Genomic DNA, 15,548 nt, shown 5'->3' on the forward strand with positions numbered 1-15,548 from the left:
CCAATCAAGAGGCACTGTTCCCGATGTCCACGCTATGTTGCAGAGGCGTGTCAGCCAGGACAGCCCCACAACATCCAGAGCCTTTAGGAACCCCGGGTGGATCTCATTCACCCCTGGGGCCACTGAGGACCTTTAGAACCACCTCAGTGATTTCAACCACAGAAAGTCCACTCGAGAGTCTCCAGGCTGTGCTGCCTCAATGAAAGGTGTGTCAGTGGAATTGAGCAGGTCCTCTAAGTTTTTTCCCCACCAACCCACGACGTCCCGAGTCGAGGTCAGCAGCATTCCATCTCCACTACACACAGTGTTAACGGTGCACTGCTTCTCCATTCTGAGACTTTGGATGGTGGACCAGAGAAGCCGTCCGGAAGTTGTTTTCCATGGGCCTGCCGCTATCAACACCCGTAAGGCGGCAGGCCCTGACAACATCCCAGGTCAAGCGCTGAAGGACTGCGCTGGGGAGCTGACGGGTGTCTTCACGGACATCTTTAACATTTCCCTGCAGCAGGCCATCGTCCCTTCGTGTTTCAAGGCTGCCACCATCTTACCTGTGCCGAAGAAGCCTGCTCCGTCGTGCTTCAATGACTACCGCCCCGTGGCACTGACGCACATCATCATGAAGTGCTTTGAGCGGCTTGTCATGGAGCACATCAGATCCATTCTCCCTCCCACCATAGACCCCTTCCAGTTTGCGTACCGAGCCAAACGGTCCTCTGAGGATGCCATCTGCTCTGTCCTCCACTCGGCCCTCTCCCACCTGGAGAGTAGGGACTCGTATGTGAGATTGCTGTTTGTGGACTTCAGTTCTGCCTTCAACACCATTGTGCCACAAAGACTCATCTGCAAACTCAACAAGCTGGGCCTCAGTACCTACCTCTGCAACTAGCGACTGGACTTCCTCTGTCAGAGGCCTCAGGTGGTACGTGTTGGCGACAAAATCTCCGCCAGCATCACCCTGAGCACGAGGGCCCCCCCAAGGCTGTGTGCTCAGTCCGCTGCTCTTCACCTTGCTGACGCATGACTGCACTGCGTCCTACAGCGATAACCGCATAGTGAAATTTGATGACAACATGACTCTGGTGGGTCTCATCACCAAGGGCGACGAGACTCAGTACAGGTTGGAGGTTGACCTTCTGACCGTGTGGTGCAGGGACAACAACCTCCTGCTGAACGTCAACATGACCAAGGAAATTGTTGTTAACTTCCGGAAGGGTCACACCCACCACCTGCCGCTGACCATCGACGGTGCTGTGGTGGAGAAGGTGAGCAGCACCAGATTCCTGGGCGTGCACATCAGTGAGGACCTCTCCTGGTCCGCCACTGGCGAAGAAAGCTCAGCGCCGCCTGTACTTCCTGCGGAAACTCAGGCGAGCAAGTGCTCCTCCGGCCGTCATGACTACATTCTACCATGGCACCATTGAGAGCGTCCTCTCCAGTTCTATCGCTTGTCTGGGGTGCAGTGACATGTGGTGAGGGTTGGGGTTAGTGAGGCACTGACTCAGAGTCAGGTTTACAAACGTACTGTATGACGCTGAGGCACTGACTCACAAGTCAGATTTACAAGCATACATGGTTGTTATCCCATTCTTGATTAAATTTAATAACATTTTAAACACACCACTGTACATTTAAACACACCACTGCAGTATTCTTACCTTTACTTGTAAATGAAGTCCATTCTCCTGTCCTTCTGGACGAAGATCTCGATGACTTTGTTGTTGTTTTTCTTCTTCTTAATTTACTCTCGCATTTACTCGTGTCGTGATTAATGAGTCCTGAACAATTAGCTGCAGGCTCACTATCGCCCCATCTTTGTGGCACAGGTACTGGCTGCTTCAAGACACGCGCCTTTTCCCGCTGACTGCAAGCACGCGCCGTTTGCACGCGCTCACTACAGTGTGTGTGTGAGTGGTGCACACTCTCACACGCACGCCCTGAGAGGCACGACCTATCACTGCCGCAGCCTCCATGATTCGCGTCTCCCGTTGTTATTTGAACAAGAAGTACAGCTATTTTGACAATGAAAATGATCCAAATGTATAGGAAACACACCAAAATTGCTTTAAAAGCATAGACCACAGGACAGATATATTATGTTTTATTGTATTATTCATTTTTTAACAACTTATGGTGACAGCTGAGGAAGCCATGTTGAGCCCTTTACGGCCCCTGGTGGCAAGGTGAGGCACTGCCTCACCTGCCTCCTATGAGTGCACGTCCCTGCTGGGGTGGTAGCTGCACTGAGTATAACATGATGGCCCTGCAGCGCATAGTGAACACGGCTGGTAAGATTATTGGTGCTTCACTCCCCTCCCTGAAGGGCATTTACACCTCCCATCTCGCCCGCAAGGCGACCACGATTGTGAGTGATGTGAGTCACCCCGCTCACTCTTTGTTTGATCTTCTGCCCTCTGGGAAGAGGTATAGGAGCCCGCGCTCCCGCACCGCCAGACTCACCAACAGCTTCATTCTCCAGGCTGTTAGGATCCTGAACTCTCTTCCCCCTTCTGCATAGCGTCCTGTACTTATTTGTTGTGTTATTTGTTTATTTATTATTTATTCATCACTCTTATTTATTCATTGTTTGTGCCTTCTTGTTTTATTTTCTTGTGTTGTTTACTTGTATGTACATTGTGAACTATGTCTTGTCACCGTGGGATAGTGGGAACCTAATTTCGATCTCTTTGTGTGTCTTGGCATCTGAAGAAATTGAAAATGAAGCAGACTTTGACTTTGACTTTTTGGTATAAAAGAAATCAAGATTATTGTGACCCACCGAGATAAATTGATTATAGCAACAAAATGTAATTTAAATAAAAATTTAACTGGTCATATAAACAATATTTAAAGTACACCTGCTATTCATTTATGTACTTTACTGATATTTGATTCAAATGATTTGCAAATCATGCAGTTGAAAATATAGACGATATGGACTTTGACCATTAAAGTAAAAAATAAAACAATCCTCTCAATAGTTGTAAAAAAATTCCAATCAAGTATCAATTAACTTTAATTGGAAACTTAATATTTACAAACATGAAAATAGATCAGTTCAGAAATAATGGACTCCTGAGAATCCTGAGAGAGCAAGGGCAGATATTTGACGATGTCTATCGAGTTGTCCAGGAAGCACTGTTAACTCTGCATAAACACAAATGAAAAAAAATGCCTGTGTTGCGAAACAGGAATGTATTGGTATCTGCTTGAAAAACAATATTGGGCATCCCTCTCTGAAATCTTGGTGTACTGGTAGATTTGTATCTGACTCTCAGCAGTCATAATCAGATCTATCACTAAAATAACCTTCTACCATCTGAAAAACATTCGAAGTGATGGGTTGAGTGCCCCAAGCAGCCCAGGAGAATCTCCTCTATGCTTTTATCTGCAGTAGACTTCACTATTGTAATACTCTCCCTCATATGAGCAGCAAACAGTTGCATGTTGTGTCTGCCCAGAATATGTGAATCCATTTCTAAAGTTTTTCACTCGATCGCAGTTACTTGAAACTGTTTCAACAAATGTTCATTTATCTTCAGTTGCAGACTGCTCTGGAGGAGCTGGATGAGGATGATCAGTGTTATGACTTCCACCGTGAGCGACTCACCGTTCACAGGGTCCATCTTTACTTTCTGCAGTATGAATATACACCCACAGAGGATGGGAATGATGTCACTCTTGTAGCTCAACTTTCTATGGATAGGTACCTGCCATAAAGACATTTTATTTTTCATTTTTATTTTCATTGCAACAGTTAGAAGAAGAATATCAAGAAAATCTGGATAAAACATTTGAACGACTGAAAAACATCTACATATCTATATACATTGTTATAGAGCAAAGACCAAATAAACCCTGTGATGATTTTGTATTTCTGTAATTTCGTATCGCAAAGTATCAATGACTGTGCATTTGTGTTGACATCAGGAGTTACGTACCCCTCATATCCTTGTTGCGGCTATTCATTACATACATGTACATGCTAATTAATATACTGTACCTAACCTATCGGCATTATGATCCATCTGTTTAAAATTTTGTTTTGTCTGTTTCATCTGAAGGCTGCAGATGCTGGAGGCCATTTGCAAGGACTGGGAAGGGCCCATCAGTCTGGCGCTATATATGTTTGATGCAGAAGCTCAACAGTTCCTCCGCTATGCTCAAGCTTCAGAGGTTCTGAAAAACCGAAAGAACGTTGGCTATCATATTGTTTATAAGGAGGGACAGTTCTACCCCGTCAACCTGGTGAGGAATGTTGCCCTGAAGAATGCAAACACTCCCTACGTTTTCCTGACGGATGTGGACTTCTTACCAATGTATGGTCTCTATGATTATCTCAGGTAAGACTAGCTGACTTCCAATCTGCTATATTACACCCGCTTGTTCACAATATCCTAAGAAATGCTTAGTCATCTCACAGTCCCTTAGTTACGCAGTGTTCATTTGAGTTAAATTCTTATTTCGAGTTGTCATTGTGTAATAATGGAACAACACTATGGTGTTATTTAACTTAACTACGTTGTAATTGGAATTTCCAACAGCTGCTTTGATTTGTCGTAGGTCTGAGAATGTCTCTACACTCTTAAAATCTTCCCAAAGTTTGAAGTGGAGCTACATATATCTCCACTAGTACAGTGAATATGCAAAATTGTCATGCCCTTGGTCAAATACGGGCTTGATCTCACATGGCCACCATCACTGGCTTGGGAGTGCAGAGCACTGACTACTGAACTAGAAACCGCTAAGCAGTCAGCACTCTATATGAGGTTACTGCAACTGAGGTTTTACTAACGTGGTAAGCACAGCTCAAGCTGGCATCCCACAAATACCATTTATTGTTTTTTGTTTTTTTTGTACAAATGGGCCGATGGATGGTCCAGATGGACAAGGTGGATGGACAGCATGTCCCAAAAAGGCTATGACGTTGGCAAAGAGATTTTTTAGTAAGAATGTTTTATGCTGGAATAATGGGGATGGAGATGATCAGCTCTACAAAGTATGAGTCAAAGTCAAAGTCAAAGTCAGCTTTATTGTCAATTTCTCCACATGCCAAAGACACACAAAGAAACCGAAATTTCGTTCCCCCCTATCCCACGGTGACAAGACATGGCTCACAACAGACAAACAGTAAACAAGTATAACAAAAGCGTGCTGAATAAATAATGAATAAATAACACAACAATAAATAAATAAATAATTAATTAAGAGGAGCGTAAAAACGCGTACAGCAGACATTCCCGAAAATAGCGCAACAGTGCCGCACGCTACGCAGAAGGGGGTAGCGAGTTCAGGGCCCTAACAGCCTGGAGAAAGAAGCTGTTGGCGAGTCTGGTGGTGCGGGAGCGCAGGCTCCTGTACCTCTTCCCAGAGGGCAGAAGGTCAAACAAGGAGTGAGCCGGGTGACTCACATCTCTGGCAATCGAGGTTGCCTTGCGGGCGAGATGGGAGGTGTAAATGTCCTTCAGGGAGGGAAGCGAAGCACCAATAATCTTACCAGCCGTATTCACTATGCGCTGCAGGGCCTTCAAGTTCTGTTCAGTGCAGTTACCACCCCAGACAGCGATGCAACTGGTGAGGACGCTCTCAATGGTGCCACGGTAGAATGTAGACAGGACTGCCTGAGGAGCACATGCACGCCTGAGCTTCCGCAGGAAATACAGGCGGCGCTGAGCTTTCTTTGCCAGTGACGAGGTGTTCGCGGACCAGGAGAGGTCCTCACTGATGTGCACCCCCAGGAACTTGGTGCAGCTCACCCTCTCCACCACAGCACCGTCGATGATCAGCGGCAGGTGTGTTGTGTGACCCTTCCGGAAGTCCACAATGATTTCCTTGGTCTTACTGACGTTCAGCAGGAGGTTGTTGTCCCTGCACCACGTGGTCAGAAGGTCAACTTCCGACCTGTACCGAGTCTCGTCGCCCTTCGTGATGAGACCCACCAGAGTCGTGTCGTCAGCAAACTTCACTATGCGGTTGTCGGTGTAGGTCGCAGTGCAGTCATGCGTCAGCAGGGTGAAGAGCAATGGACTGAGCACGCAGCCCTGGGGGGCCCCCGTGCTCAGCGTGATGCTGGCGGAGATTTTGTCGCCAACACGCACCACCTGAGGCCTCTGACAGAGGAAGTCCAGTATCCAGTTGCAGAGGGAGGTACTGAGGCCCAGCTCGTCGAGTTTGGAGATGAGTCGCTGCGGCACAATGGTGTTGAAGGCAGAGCTGAAGTCCACAAACAGCAACCTCACATATGAGTCCTTTCTCTCCAGGTGGGTGAGGGCCGAGTGGAGGGCAGAGCAGATGGCATCCTCAGAGGACCGCTTGGCACGGTACGCAAACTGGAAAGGGTCAATGGTGGGGGGGAGAACGGACTTGATGTGCTCCAAGACCAGCCGCTCAAAGCACTTCATGATGATGGGCGTCAGTGCCACAGGGCGGTAGTCATTGAAGCAGGACGGTGCAGGTTTCTTCGGCACAGGAACGATGGTGGCAGCCTTGAAACACGAGGGGACGATGGCCTGCTGCAGGGAAACGTTAAAGATGTCTGTGAAGACACCCGACAGCTCCCCAGCGCAGTCCTTCAGCGCTCGACCCGGGATGTTGTCAGGGCCCGCCGCCTTACGGGTGTCAATAGCGGCAAGTGCCCTCCTCACACCGTCGGCAGAGAGGCGCAGGGGCTGCTCGTGCGGGGAGGGACTGGTCTTCAGCGGGCAAGTGCTGTTCTGGGCGTCGAAGCGAGCAAAGAAGCGGTTCAGATAGTTCAGCAGGCGGACGTCGCCCTCACAGCTCCTCGGCGCGGGCTTGTAGTCTGTGATGGTCTGAATGCCCCGCCAAAGGCTACGTGCGTCCTTGCTGTCCTTGAAATGGGTGGAGACCTTGCACGAGAACGCCTTCTTCGCTTCTTTGATGCCTCGGGACAGGTCGGCCCTCGCTGTCCTCAAGCCAGCCTCATCCCCTGCTCTGAAAGCCTTGTCCCTGGCCCTCAACAGTCTGAGGACAGCCCCCGTCAGCCACGGCTTCCAGTTCGCGCGAGTGACGACGGATTTCGAGCAAGTCACATCATCGATGCACTTCGTGATGTAAGAGGTAACAGAGTCAGTATATTCCTCTATGTCCGTCCAATCGTTGTAGGTGGCTGCCTGCTTAAACAAGTCCCAGTCAGTGGTGTCGAAGCAGTCACGAAGTGCATCGGAGGCACCCTCAGGCCACACTCGAACCTGCCTCCGAACCGGCCTGGATGCCTTTACCAATTGTCTGTATGCGGGCAAAAGCAAAACGGTGAGATGGTCAGAAAGCCCCAGATGGGGGAGGGGGGTGGCTTTGAAGGCTCCCTTTTGCGCCGAGTAGACCAGGTCCAGGAAGCTGTCTCCACGTGTCGGAAAAGGAACATGCTGGTGAAGCCTCGGGAAAACAGACTTCAGGTTGGCATGATTGAAGTCTCCAGCGAAGATGGTGAAACCGTCAGGGTGCGCCGTTTGCTGTTCACTGACGGCCTGGTACAGTTTGTATGAGGTATGAGGAGTTTGTAACTGACCAATTCCTGTCATGTTTTAAAAAGAACTAAACAAAGCATTAAAAACATGAATAATAAGAATAATAATATAAACAACAAATCATCCCACGCTGCAAATATAATAATTGAACCTTTGGGTCCAAAGGAGAAAAAGTACATGTGGCCGCTATCATCTATGACCTCACTTCCATTAAGTGCTTGTGGACACTCCTTAACATAAAGACCTAGTATGAGGGCCGTTCGTTTCAATGGATAAAAGAGCAAATTGGGGATTTTTTTTGCCTAAATAATATTGTAAAACATATATGAAATAATATGTACTTCATCTAAAGAATGATGTCAATGTAAAGACAAATTTCAATGGTTGAGCCTCATCTGTAAAATGGACGAACCTTTTCCGTTCCTGGGACAGAATATCCCGCTCTCGTTCTTGCATTCTATGAGTTCACCGTTAGATGGCACTAAATTCTATACAGTCTACCCGTAAGTGTGAAATGACTCAGTGAAATTACTCATTTGCAAGTAAAACATCATGACATTATGCATTAAAGCAAGTGCAACAACCAACATTCTTGAATGTTGATCTATTTATTTTCTCTGCCCAGAAAAACTATCACACAATTCGACATGACATAATTCAACGTTTCTATTAGTATTTTCATTGGTTTTGAACGATAAATGTTTTGAGAAAAAACTAAGGACAGCATATGCCACCAGAACAGTGGTTCCTAACCTTATTGGAGGTACCCAACCCCACCCGTTTCATATGCGCATTCACCGAAACCCTCTTTAGTGAACAAATTATATTATTCAAATTTAAGACGTCAATGTTTATTTATTACTGGTGCCAGAGATGGGGACTCGAGTCACTGTGACTTGGACTCGAGTCGCTGTTTTGATGACTTGTGACTTGACTTGACAAAAAATGAAAAAACTTGAGACTCGACTTGGACTTGGAAGTTAAAGACTCGGGACTTGACTTGACTTGAGACACGATGACTTGAATGACTTCAGTGTTATTTAGTTTATGTTTTCAGTTTGAATATAAAATTAATAATACATTTAAAAAATATATAATATCGGTAACACGGCAGGAGCGCAGGCTGAGAATGGCGTTGTCATGATTGGATCACTACAATGTCAATCAATCAGTCGTGCCCTCTCTACCTACCGAACGTTTTTATTGGAGAATCACGCCCCTTTATATCAGACATACGCAAACATGTCAGCAGGAGCGGGAGCGGTACCGCGAGTCATCACCTTCGGCTATCGCAATTACTTTTATGACGGCAAAAGACGGACAGCACAGTGTGAGATATGCTACAAAACATTTCTGACAATGTTGAAAATTGAAGTTTATAGAGCTCCGGTGTCTCCAGATGTTACAGATGAAACATAAAATGTTTCTAAAGCTCTTTGTGTTTCTTCTCTCAGATTTTTTTCGGATTATTTTTTCATATTTGCAACTCAAATGTGTCAGACACTGTCGGCAGACGTTCATTTGTTTAGATTGAGCTGTCAATAAATCATTGTATGAGGTAATTTCTTTTTTGTTTGATTCTATGGTGTATTTTACTGAATATCAGTAATTACAGTGCAAATCCAAATTATTGTCATATTTTTTAAACAGGTTAGACACATTGGACAATGATGGTTACTTAAAGTTACTGATATCTTGTCTTTTTACTAATAAGATCAGATTTTGCGGGTAAAATTGCAATAATAAGGTGACTTGACTTGGACTTGACCTATTTAAGGACTTGACTTGGACTTGACTTGACCTATTTAAGGACTTGACTTGACATGCCCAAGAAAAAAATGACTTGGGACTTACTTGAGACTTGAAGGTTAAGACTTGAGACTTACTTGAGACTTGCACATGCGTGACTTGGTCCCATCTCTGACTGGTGCACAAAATGAGCCATGCATGATCATCACCTTGTTCAAAGAACATAACCAACACAATGCATGAACTCAAAAAAATTACAAACCTGCAAATCAGTGTGACTTCTGCAATTGCCTTTGTGAGACCAGTTCAGATATTTGTCATCACGAATTTACACAATAATTCAGGTGTGTTCAGACCTTCGCAGTGGAGGCTCTGCCGAACCCCTGAGACTGACTCACCGAACCCCTAGGGTTCGACTAAACCCAGGTTAAAAACCACTGCACCAGAAGCAGCACCAGGTATTCAATTATAACTAAATAGTAACATTTGATTGAGGTTGTTTTATCCACTCATTGTTTGGGAATAATCAAGAAGTTCTAGACAATGGAGAGAGGCAGATTCAAAATGTACTGTTGAGGGTTTATTGAATTATTCTCAACATTCTTAGTTTCAGAAGGGATCAAAGATTTTAGATTAAGGGAACTAGTAAATGCATAATGTGTTCATCTCAGATTTATTCCCACGGTGTGAAAGTGATTCATGAAAGATGGATTAATCATACTCACTTTTTGAGTTGCTTTCTCTATACCTGGGGAAAGTGTAATAAATCCACAATGTGCCATTGGTGTAGGTGCAATATATATAAATATTTATATCAAAGATCACAGAAACACAACATAAAGTAACGACAATGGCTCAGATAACAAAAGTCAAATGACACACATGAACGGTAACCCGTCGTCCATCTTCCAACCACAGGAACTCTGTGAATGCCAAGTCAAGGTAACATAATGAAATACAATGAATATTATAAAGAACACTTTAGGTTAGGAACCTGTTAAGATAACCTGGTAAAGCAATTTTCAATTTTAAACACATTTTTTCACCATGAGTTATTGTATCTGCAGGTACCATGTGTGGCCTAAAGGCCACGCTCCTACCAACTACGCGAAATGGAGGACAGCCACCACACCATATCAAGTAGACTGGGAGGCAGATTTTGAACCTTATGTTGTAGTGAAACGACATTGTCCGGAATATGATCAGCGCTTTGTGGGCTTTGGCTGGAACAAGGTTTCCCATATAATAGAGCTAGACGCACAGGTACTGTACAACACAATTCTGTAATACGCACTGTACTTCATATCGCTGCATACGATGAACGATGCATTTCAGCCTGTTGTTTGAACTTGTCGGGTTATTAAAGCAGAAGTCAACAGAAAAAAAATATTTGCAGTAATATGTTCTGAGTGCCCCCACTACTCAAAACACGGTATTCTGATGAATATTATCTTCGGATTAAGAATTATTCTACCGTATTTTACGCATCATGAGGCACACTTAAAACCCTTTAATTTTCTCAAAAACTAATGCGCACCTTTTAATAAGGTGCACCTTTTGTGTGGTCCAAATTCCAAAATCTATAAATGTTGTTGTGTGGCTTCCTCTACACAGAAATGTGTTCTATACCGCTTGTCCCCACGGGGGTCACAGCCGTGCTCGAGCCTATCAGTAGGCGGGGGACACCCTGAACTGGTTGCCAGCCAATCGCAGGACACACGGAGACCAACAACCATTCGCACTTGCACTCACACCTAGGGACAATTTGGAGTGCTCAATCGGCCTACCAAGCCTGTTTTGGGGATATGGGATGAAACCGGAGCGCTCAGAGAAAACCCATGCAAGTTCGGGGAGAACATGCAAACTCCACACAGGGAGGGCCCGAGGTGGATTCGAACCCTCCTAACTGTGAGGACGACGTGCTAACCAGTGCTCCACTGAGCCACCCGTAATATGTAGGCGTAATGTATAGACCCGATGAACCAATCAGATGACATTATGTTTTACGTAGATCGGGGCTGTAAACCAATCAGAGGACTGTACGTAATACATAGAGAGGTCCCTCTGCCGCCATTAATGAATAAATACGATCAATTTGGACATGCTTACAAGCAGGGCTCTGGACTCGGACTCGGGGACTCGGTCGGACTCGGTCATTTTTGCCGGACTCGGGGACTCGGACTCGGTCATTTTTGCCGGACTCGGACTCGGTGCTGATTTTGACCGAGTCCACCGAGTCCGACAATAAAAAAAAAATACGTTCAATTTTATTTTCACCATGCTGCTGAGAATGCGCGTAGGAATACTGTCCACAGCCCTGCTTACAATCAATGCGGCCACGTTGAGTTGCACTTAGGCTAATGTTTACATTATGTACCAATGTCAAGGATGATTATGTCACCCAGCTTATATCATTATTTTGATTTTGATCTAAATTAGCCTTGAATAAAGACTAAGCAGTCACATGAATTAACAGAAAAAATGGACAGCCGGACTCAGACTCAGACTCGGACTCGGACTCGGTGGTCAAGAGGCCGGACTCGGACCGAGTCCACAGCCCTGCTTACAAGACACAACTCAAGCTTTATGGAAAGCCGGATTCATTGCCGAAAAGCAACGTGACAACGACGAGACAATGCTGAGCGGGAACTTATCATGTTTAATGGCAAACTTCCCCAACTGTTTAATTTGGATACAGAAGTAGAGGACTTTGATGGATTTGCGTATGAATATTGACTAATGTTAGTACAGTAAAGTACATGGTTAAATAGTAGAATAAAGTACAATTGAACTCGTTCAACCAAAGTCACTTACCTCCGTGACGTTTTTTTTTTTTTTGTTCACTGTAAGTCATGGTATGCATGCGCCCTATAATGTGATGCGCCTTGTGTGGATAAGTACAGAAACCCACCCACAATTGAGTCTGCGCCTTTTAATCCGAAGCGCCTTATGGTGCGGAAAATATGGTAACTGTTTCCAAACAGCCAAAGAGTTAAACATTTTAATCCGCACCGCTTCCTGCTGTTGAATGTGATAGACGTCAAAGTGCCCTTGGGTTTACATTTTGAACATCACAATTCATGTTTTATGGGCTTGATCACATGATGTTTCGCAATGCAAATTCCAGGCTGACTTCTGTTTTAACAGAACATATTAATACTGCAAACACTAAATATCTACAAACATACGCAATATTGAGGTCAATAAATGCCAGATTAAATTATTAATAATATTTTTTTCTTCCTTTCAGGAGTATGACCTTATGGTTCTACCGAATGCATTCATGATCCACATGCCCCATGCGCCAAGCTTTGACATCTCCAAGTTTCGTTCTAGCACTAGCTATCGCGACTGCCTGAAGACCTTGAAAGAGGAGTTCCATCAAGAGTTGTCCAGGAAGTATGGCTCAGCTGCTCTCAAGTACCTCACTGCTCAGAGGAACATTTGAACAATGCTGTCAGTCATAAAGAGCTCATACATATATTGATTTGATGGTCTACGATGGCCAGCACCAGGTTGCAATGCAATGGTAAAGTTTTACACCCCTACCAGACATTGTTGGGCCTCTGAGCTGTACTTATTGTGATAGGACAAGGCGAACGTTCAACATGATAAAATCCTGATGTGCAGGATTCACTTGGTCTGATCCAGGTTTGATACTGAAAGAATTAGCTTGAAAGCGTGACTGAAAACAAAAATAATGACAATCAGAAAAATTCCCGGTGGACATGATCCAATCTATTCCCATGAACACCTAGTTCAAGAACAGCAAACAAAGCAGCACAGAGGTATTTGGAGGGTTATTTAGACTAAGAAGTGAATTGGGTTGTGGAGGTCAGTCAGAGTGGAGGAAATGTTTACACCTTATGACTTTGTACACAATTTAGTAAGATATTAAATATTTTCATATGTACACTCTAAATATAAACAGATTAATTTATAGAAGTGAGAGATGGTTAATTCACTATTGTTTTTGAGACCTTTAAAATACGATCCATTCAAGGCCAGTTTGATTATCTTAGTCTATCTTTTAGCTTCAGGGACTGTCTGGGTGTGTCTGCATGTGAGTATATACTATACTATAGATGCCACACACTGCTAATACTCTTCATCAGAGTTAGTCTGGTTATGTATGAATCACTCAGCAAATTTGCTTAAGCTTCTGCAGAACAAATGAAGAACAATAAGTATAATTATATCCTTACAGGTGAAGTAAGAAGCCAGACAAAGCACCAGTGATTGGGAACAACTCACAATGAAAATTAGTACAGTCCAGAAGCTGTTATTGTATGAATGATAAGCTGGTTCTTAGTTACCTGTATATTTTGCATTATTGTCTAATTCACTGGATATGTGTAATCTACTGAACCCATTTTTAAGTGGAATTTAAATTACAAAGCACATTTATAAAAACATAACACAAATTTGTAGCCTAATGAACCGAATGCTTCGTACTCAATTAGCTAATTGTTTGTTTGTTTTCTAGTCAGTATTACACAGTTTCATTGCTCATTATTATTCATTATTTCATGTTCATTATATCATTATATCATGTTCATTATTTTAAAGCGTTACAAAATATTCGCAATTATTGGGCAAATAAAACTTTAACTACAGAATAACACATTAATCATTCTCACATTTAGCCGACCCCATCACCTATACATCTGGGCCGGGGAGGAGAAATATGTTTTCTTCCATCCACCTTATTTTTCACCTTAGAGTTTTAATCCGTGAAGACCAACTGGGGATTCAATAATAAAATTGAACGCCCACGCAAAAGATAGTTTCTACCCCCATCCTTCAACTACAGTATTTGGTATTAATTTGTTTTAATGGCCTGTGACTGGCTAACGATCCGTTTGTCAGACGGACGGACGGATGGATGACAAGCAATAGTCTCGAATAAAGGTTTCACAAAAGCACAACACCGTGGTGATGTTCTAATAATGATTCCTAAAGGTCAGGGATAAAATATAATGGCTATGGAACTCTAAAAAAATCAAGATGCTTCTGAGTGTTGTATTACACTTCTGGTTTTAGCGATCACCCCTGGTTCCATATAGCACCATTGTACACAACTAGGGTTCTTGAGAGGTTCCTGACTGGTTCTTTCGAAAGGTAATAGCCTCTAAGCTTGGGTCATGAGGGTAGTTGCTTAAGCAAGAAGTCCAGACTTCCCTCTCCGTGGTCACTTCATCCAACTCTTTCAGGGACATCCTCAGGGTTTTCCCAAGCCCACTGAGAGACATACAATAGTTCTCTTCAGCATGTTCTGCGTGTTCCCTAGGGACATTTGCCAATAGTTTTAATTGTTGCAAACAGTTTCTTTTGTTGCCAAGAAATATTGACCATGTTCTATTTGCAATCTTTAAAACTGTTGTGGAATGTCTGGCAATCATCTTTGAGATCGTTTGCAACCTTGAACGAACCCTGACTAAAATGTTATATTCACTCCATTCACAAACGCTTGTACACCTTTGCCACTCAGTGCGATATGGTCTTAAGGATGAGTCCAGAGACCTTGTGGATGAAACTAATTTTGGCTGTTCACTGTGTATGGGTGGCTCTCGGAAAGTGCAGTCCAGAAGTGCAGCCCAGTCTGCATCACTGTTACTAGATGCCGCACCAATCTACCCATTGATATCCCACTCCCTTATTACTTTACAAACAAGACCCCAACATACTTGAACTCCTCCGTCTGGGGAAAGGTCTCATTGCATACCTGAAGTGGGCACTTCACTTTTCACTATTTTCACAATCTGCTGTAAACTGGTCCTAAAAGTGTCGATTCTCTGTACATCACGCATCATTTTTAAAAAGCATTCGTACCAAACCGTACCCCATCAATGCTTCATTTGTGCCTTTTTGCATATTCTGGCCAAAAAGGTTACTGTTAGGCTGAGGTCCCCAACTTTTTTTTTTTTTGCACCACAGACTAGTTCCATGTAAAGACATATTTTGATGGCCCAGTAGAGATGCAAATAAAAACATTTGTGGATGGGGGAATTTAATGTACAGCTTTGCTAAACTGAACTGAGAAAGTCAATAAGTCGTTCTTGAAGTGATTCCACTCAGTACGTTGAGACAAAAAGAATGGATGGATGGACAGACGGATGGATGGATAAATTGTTGGTGGACGACAACACTATTCCAGCCCCCTCCCCCGCTCCGCACCCAAAGAAAAGAAAGAGACAAAAAACATTTTTGTTGTTCAGTCTCTCCATGCAGCGCTATAGCTGGAGACACTTGCAATAATCCAAAGATCTAAGAACCTATATGATTTTGATCTGATCCTCCCTAGACCACAGGATAACA

The 15,548-nt window shown here is 43.9% G+C and overlaps 1 protein-coding gene across 1 annotated transcript in view; it reads left to right on the forward strand.

The window, feature by feature from the left end:
- LOC148400135 (xylosyl- and glucuronyltransferase LARGE2s-like) overlaps positions 1 to 14,158 on the forward strand; it is a 67,981-nt gene extending 53,823 nt beyond the window's left edge. Inside the window, 4 exon segments of the mRNA XM_088371022.1 lie at positions 3,540 to 3,703; positions 4,062 to 4,340; positions 10,298 to 10,493; positions 12,481 to 14,158. Coding sequence (XP_088227148.1) covers positions 3,540 to 3,703; positions 4,062 to 4,340; positions 10,298 to 10,493; positions 12,481 to 12,678 — 837 coding nt within the window. The 3' untranslated portion in view covers positions 12,679 to 14,158.
- The last annotated feature ends 1,390 nt before the right edge of the window (positions 14,159 to 15,548 follow it).

Source organism: Syngnathus floridae, chromosome 3 (assembly GCF_059516105.1).
Source record: "Syngnathus floridae isolate MCC-2025c chromosome 3, RoL_Sflo_1.0, whole genome shotgun sequence".
Classification (NCBI taxonomy): Eukaryota; Metazoa; Chordata; class Actinopteri; order Syngnathiformes; family Syngnathidae; genus Syngnathus; species Syngnathus floridae.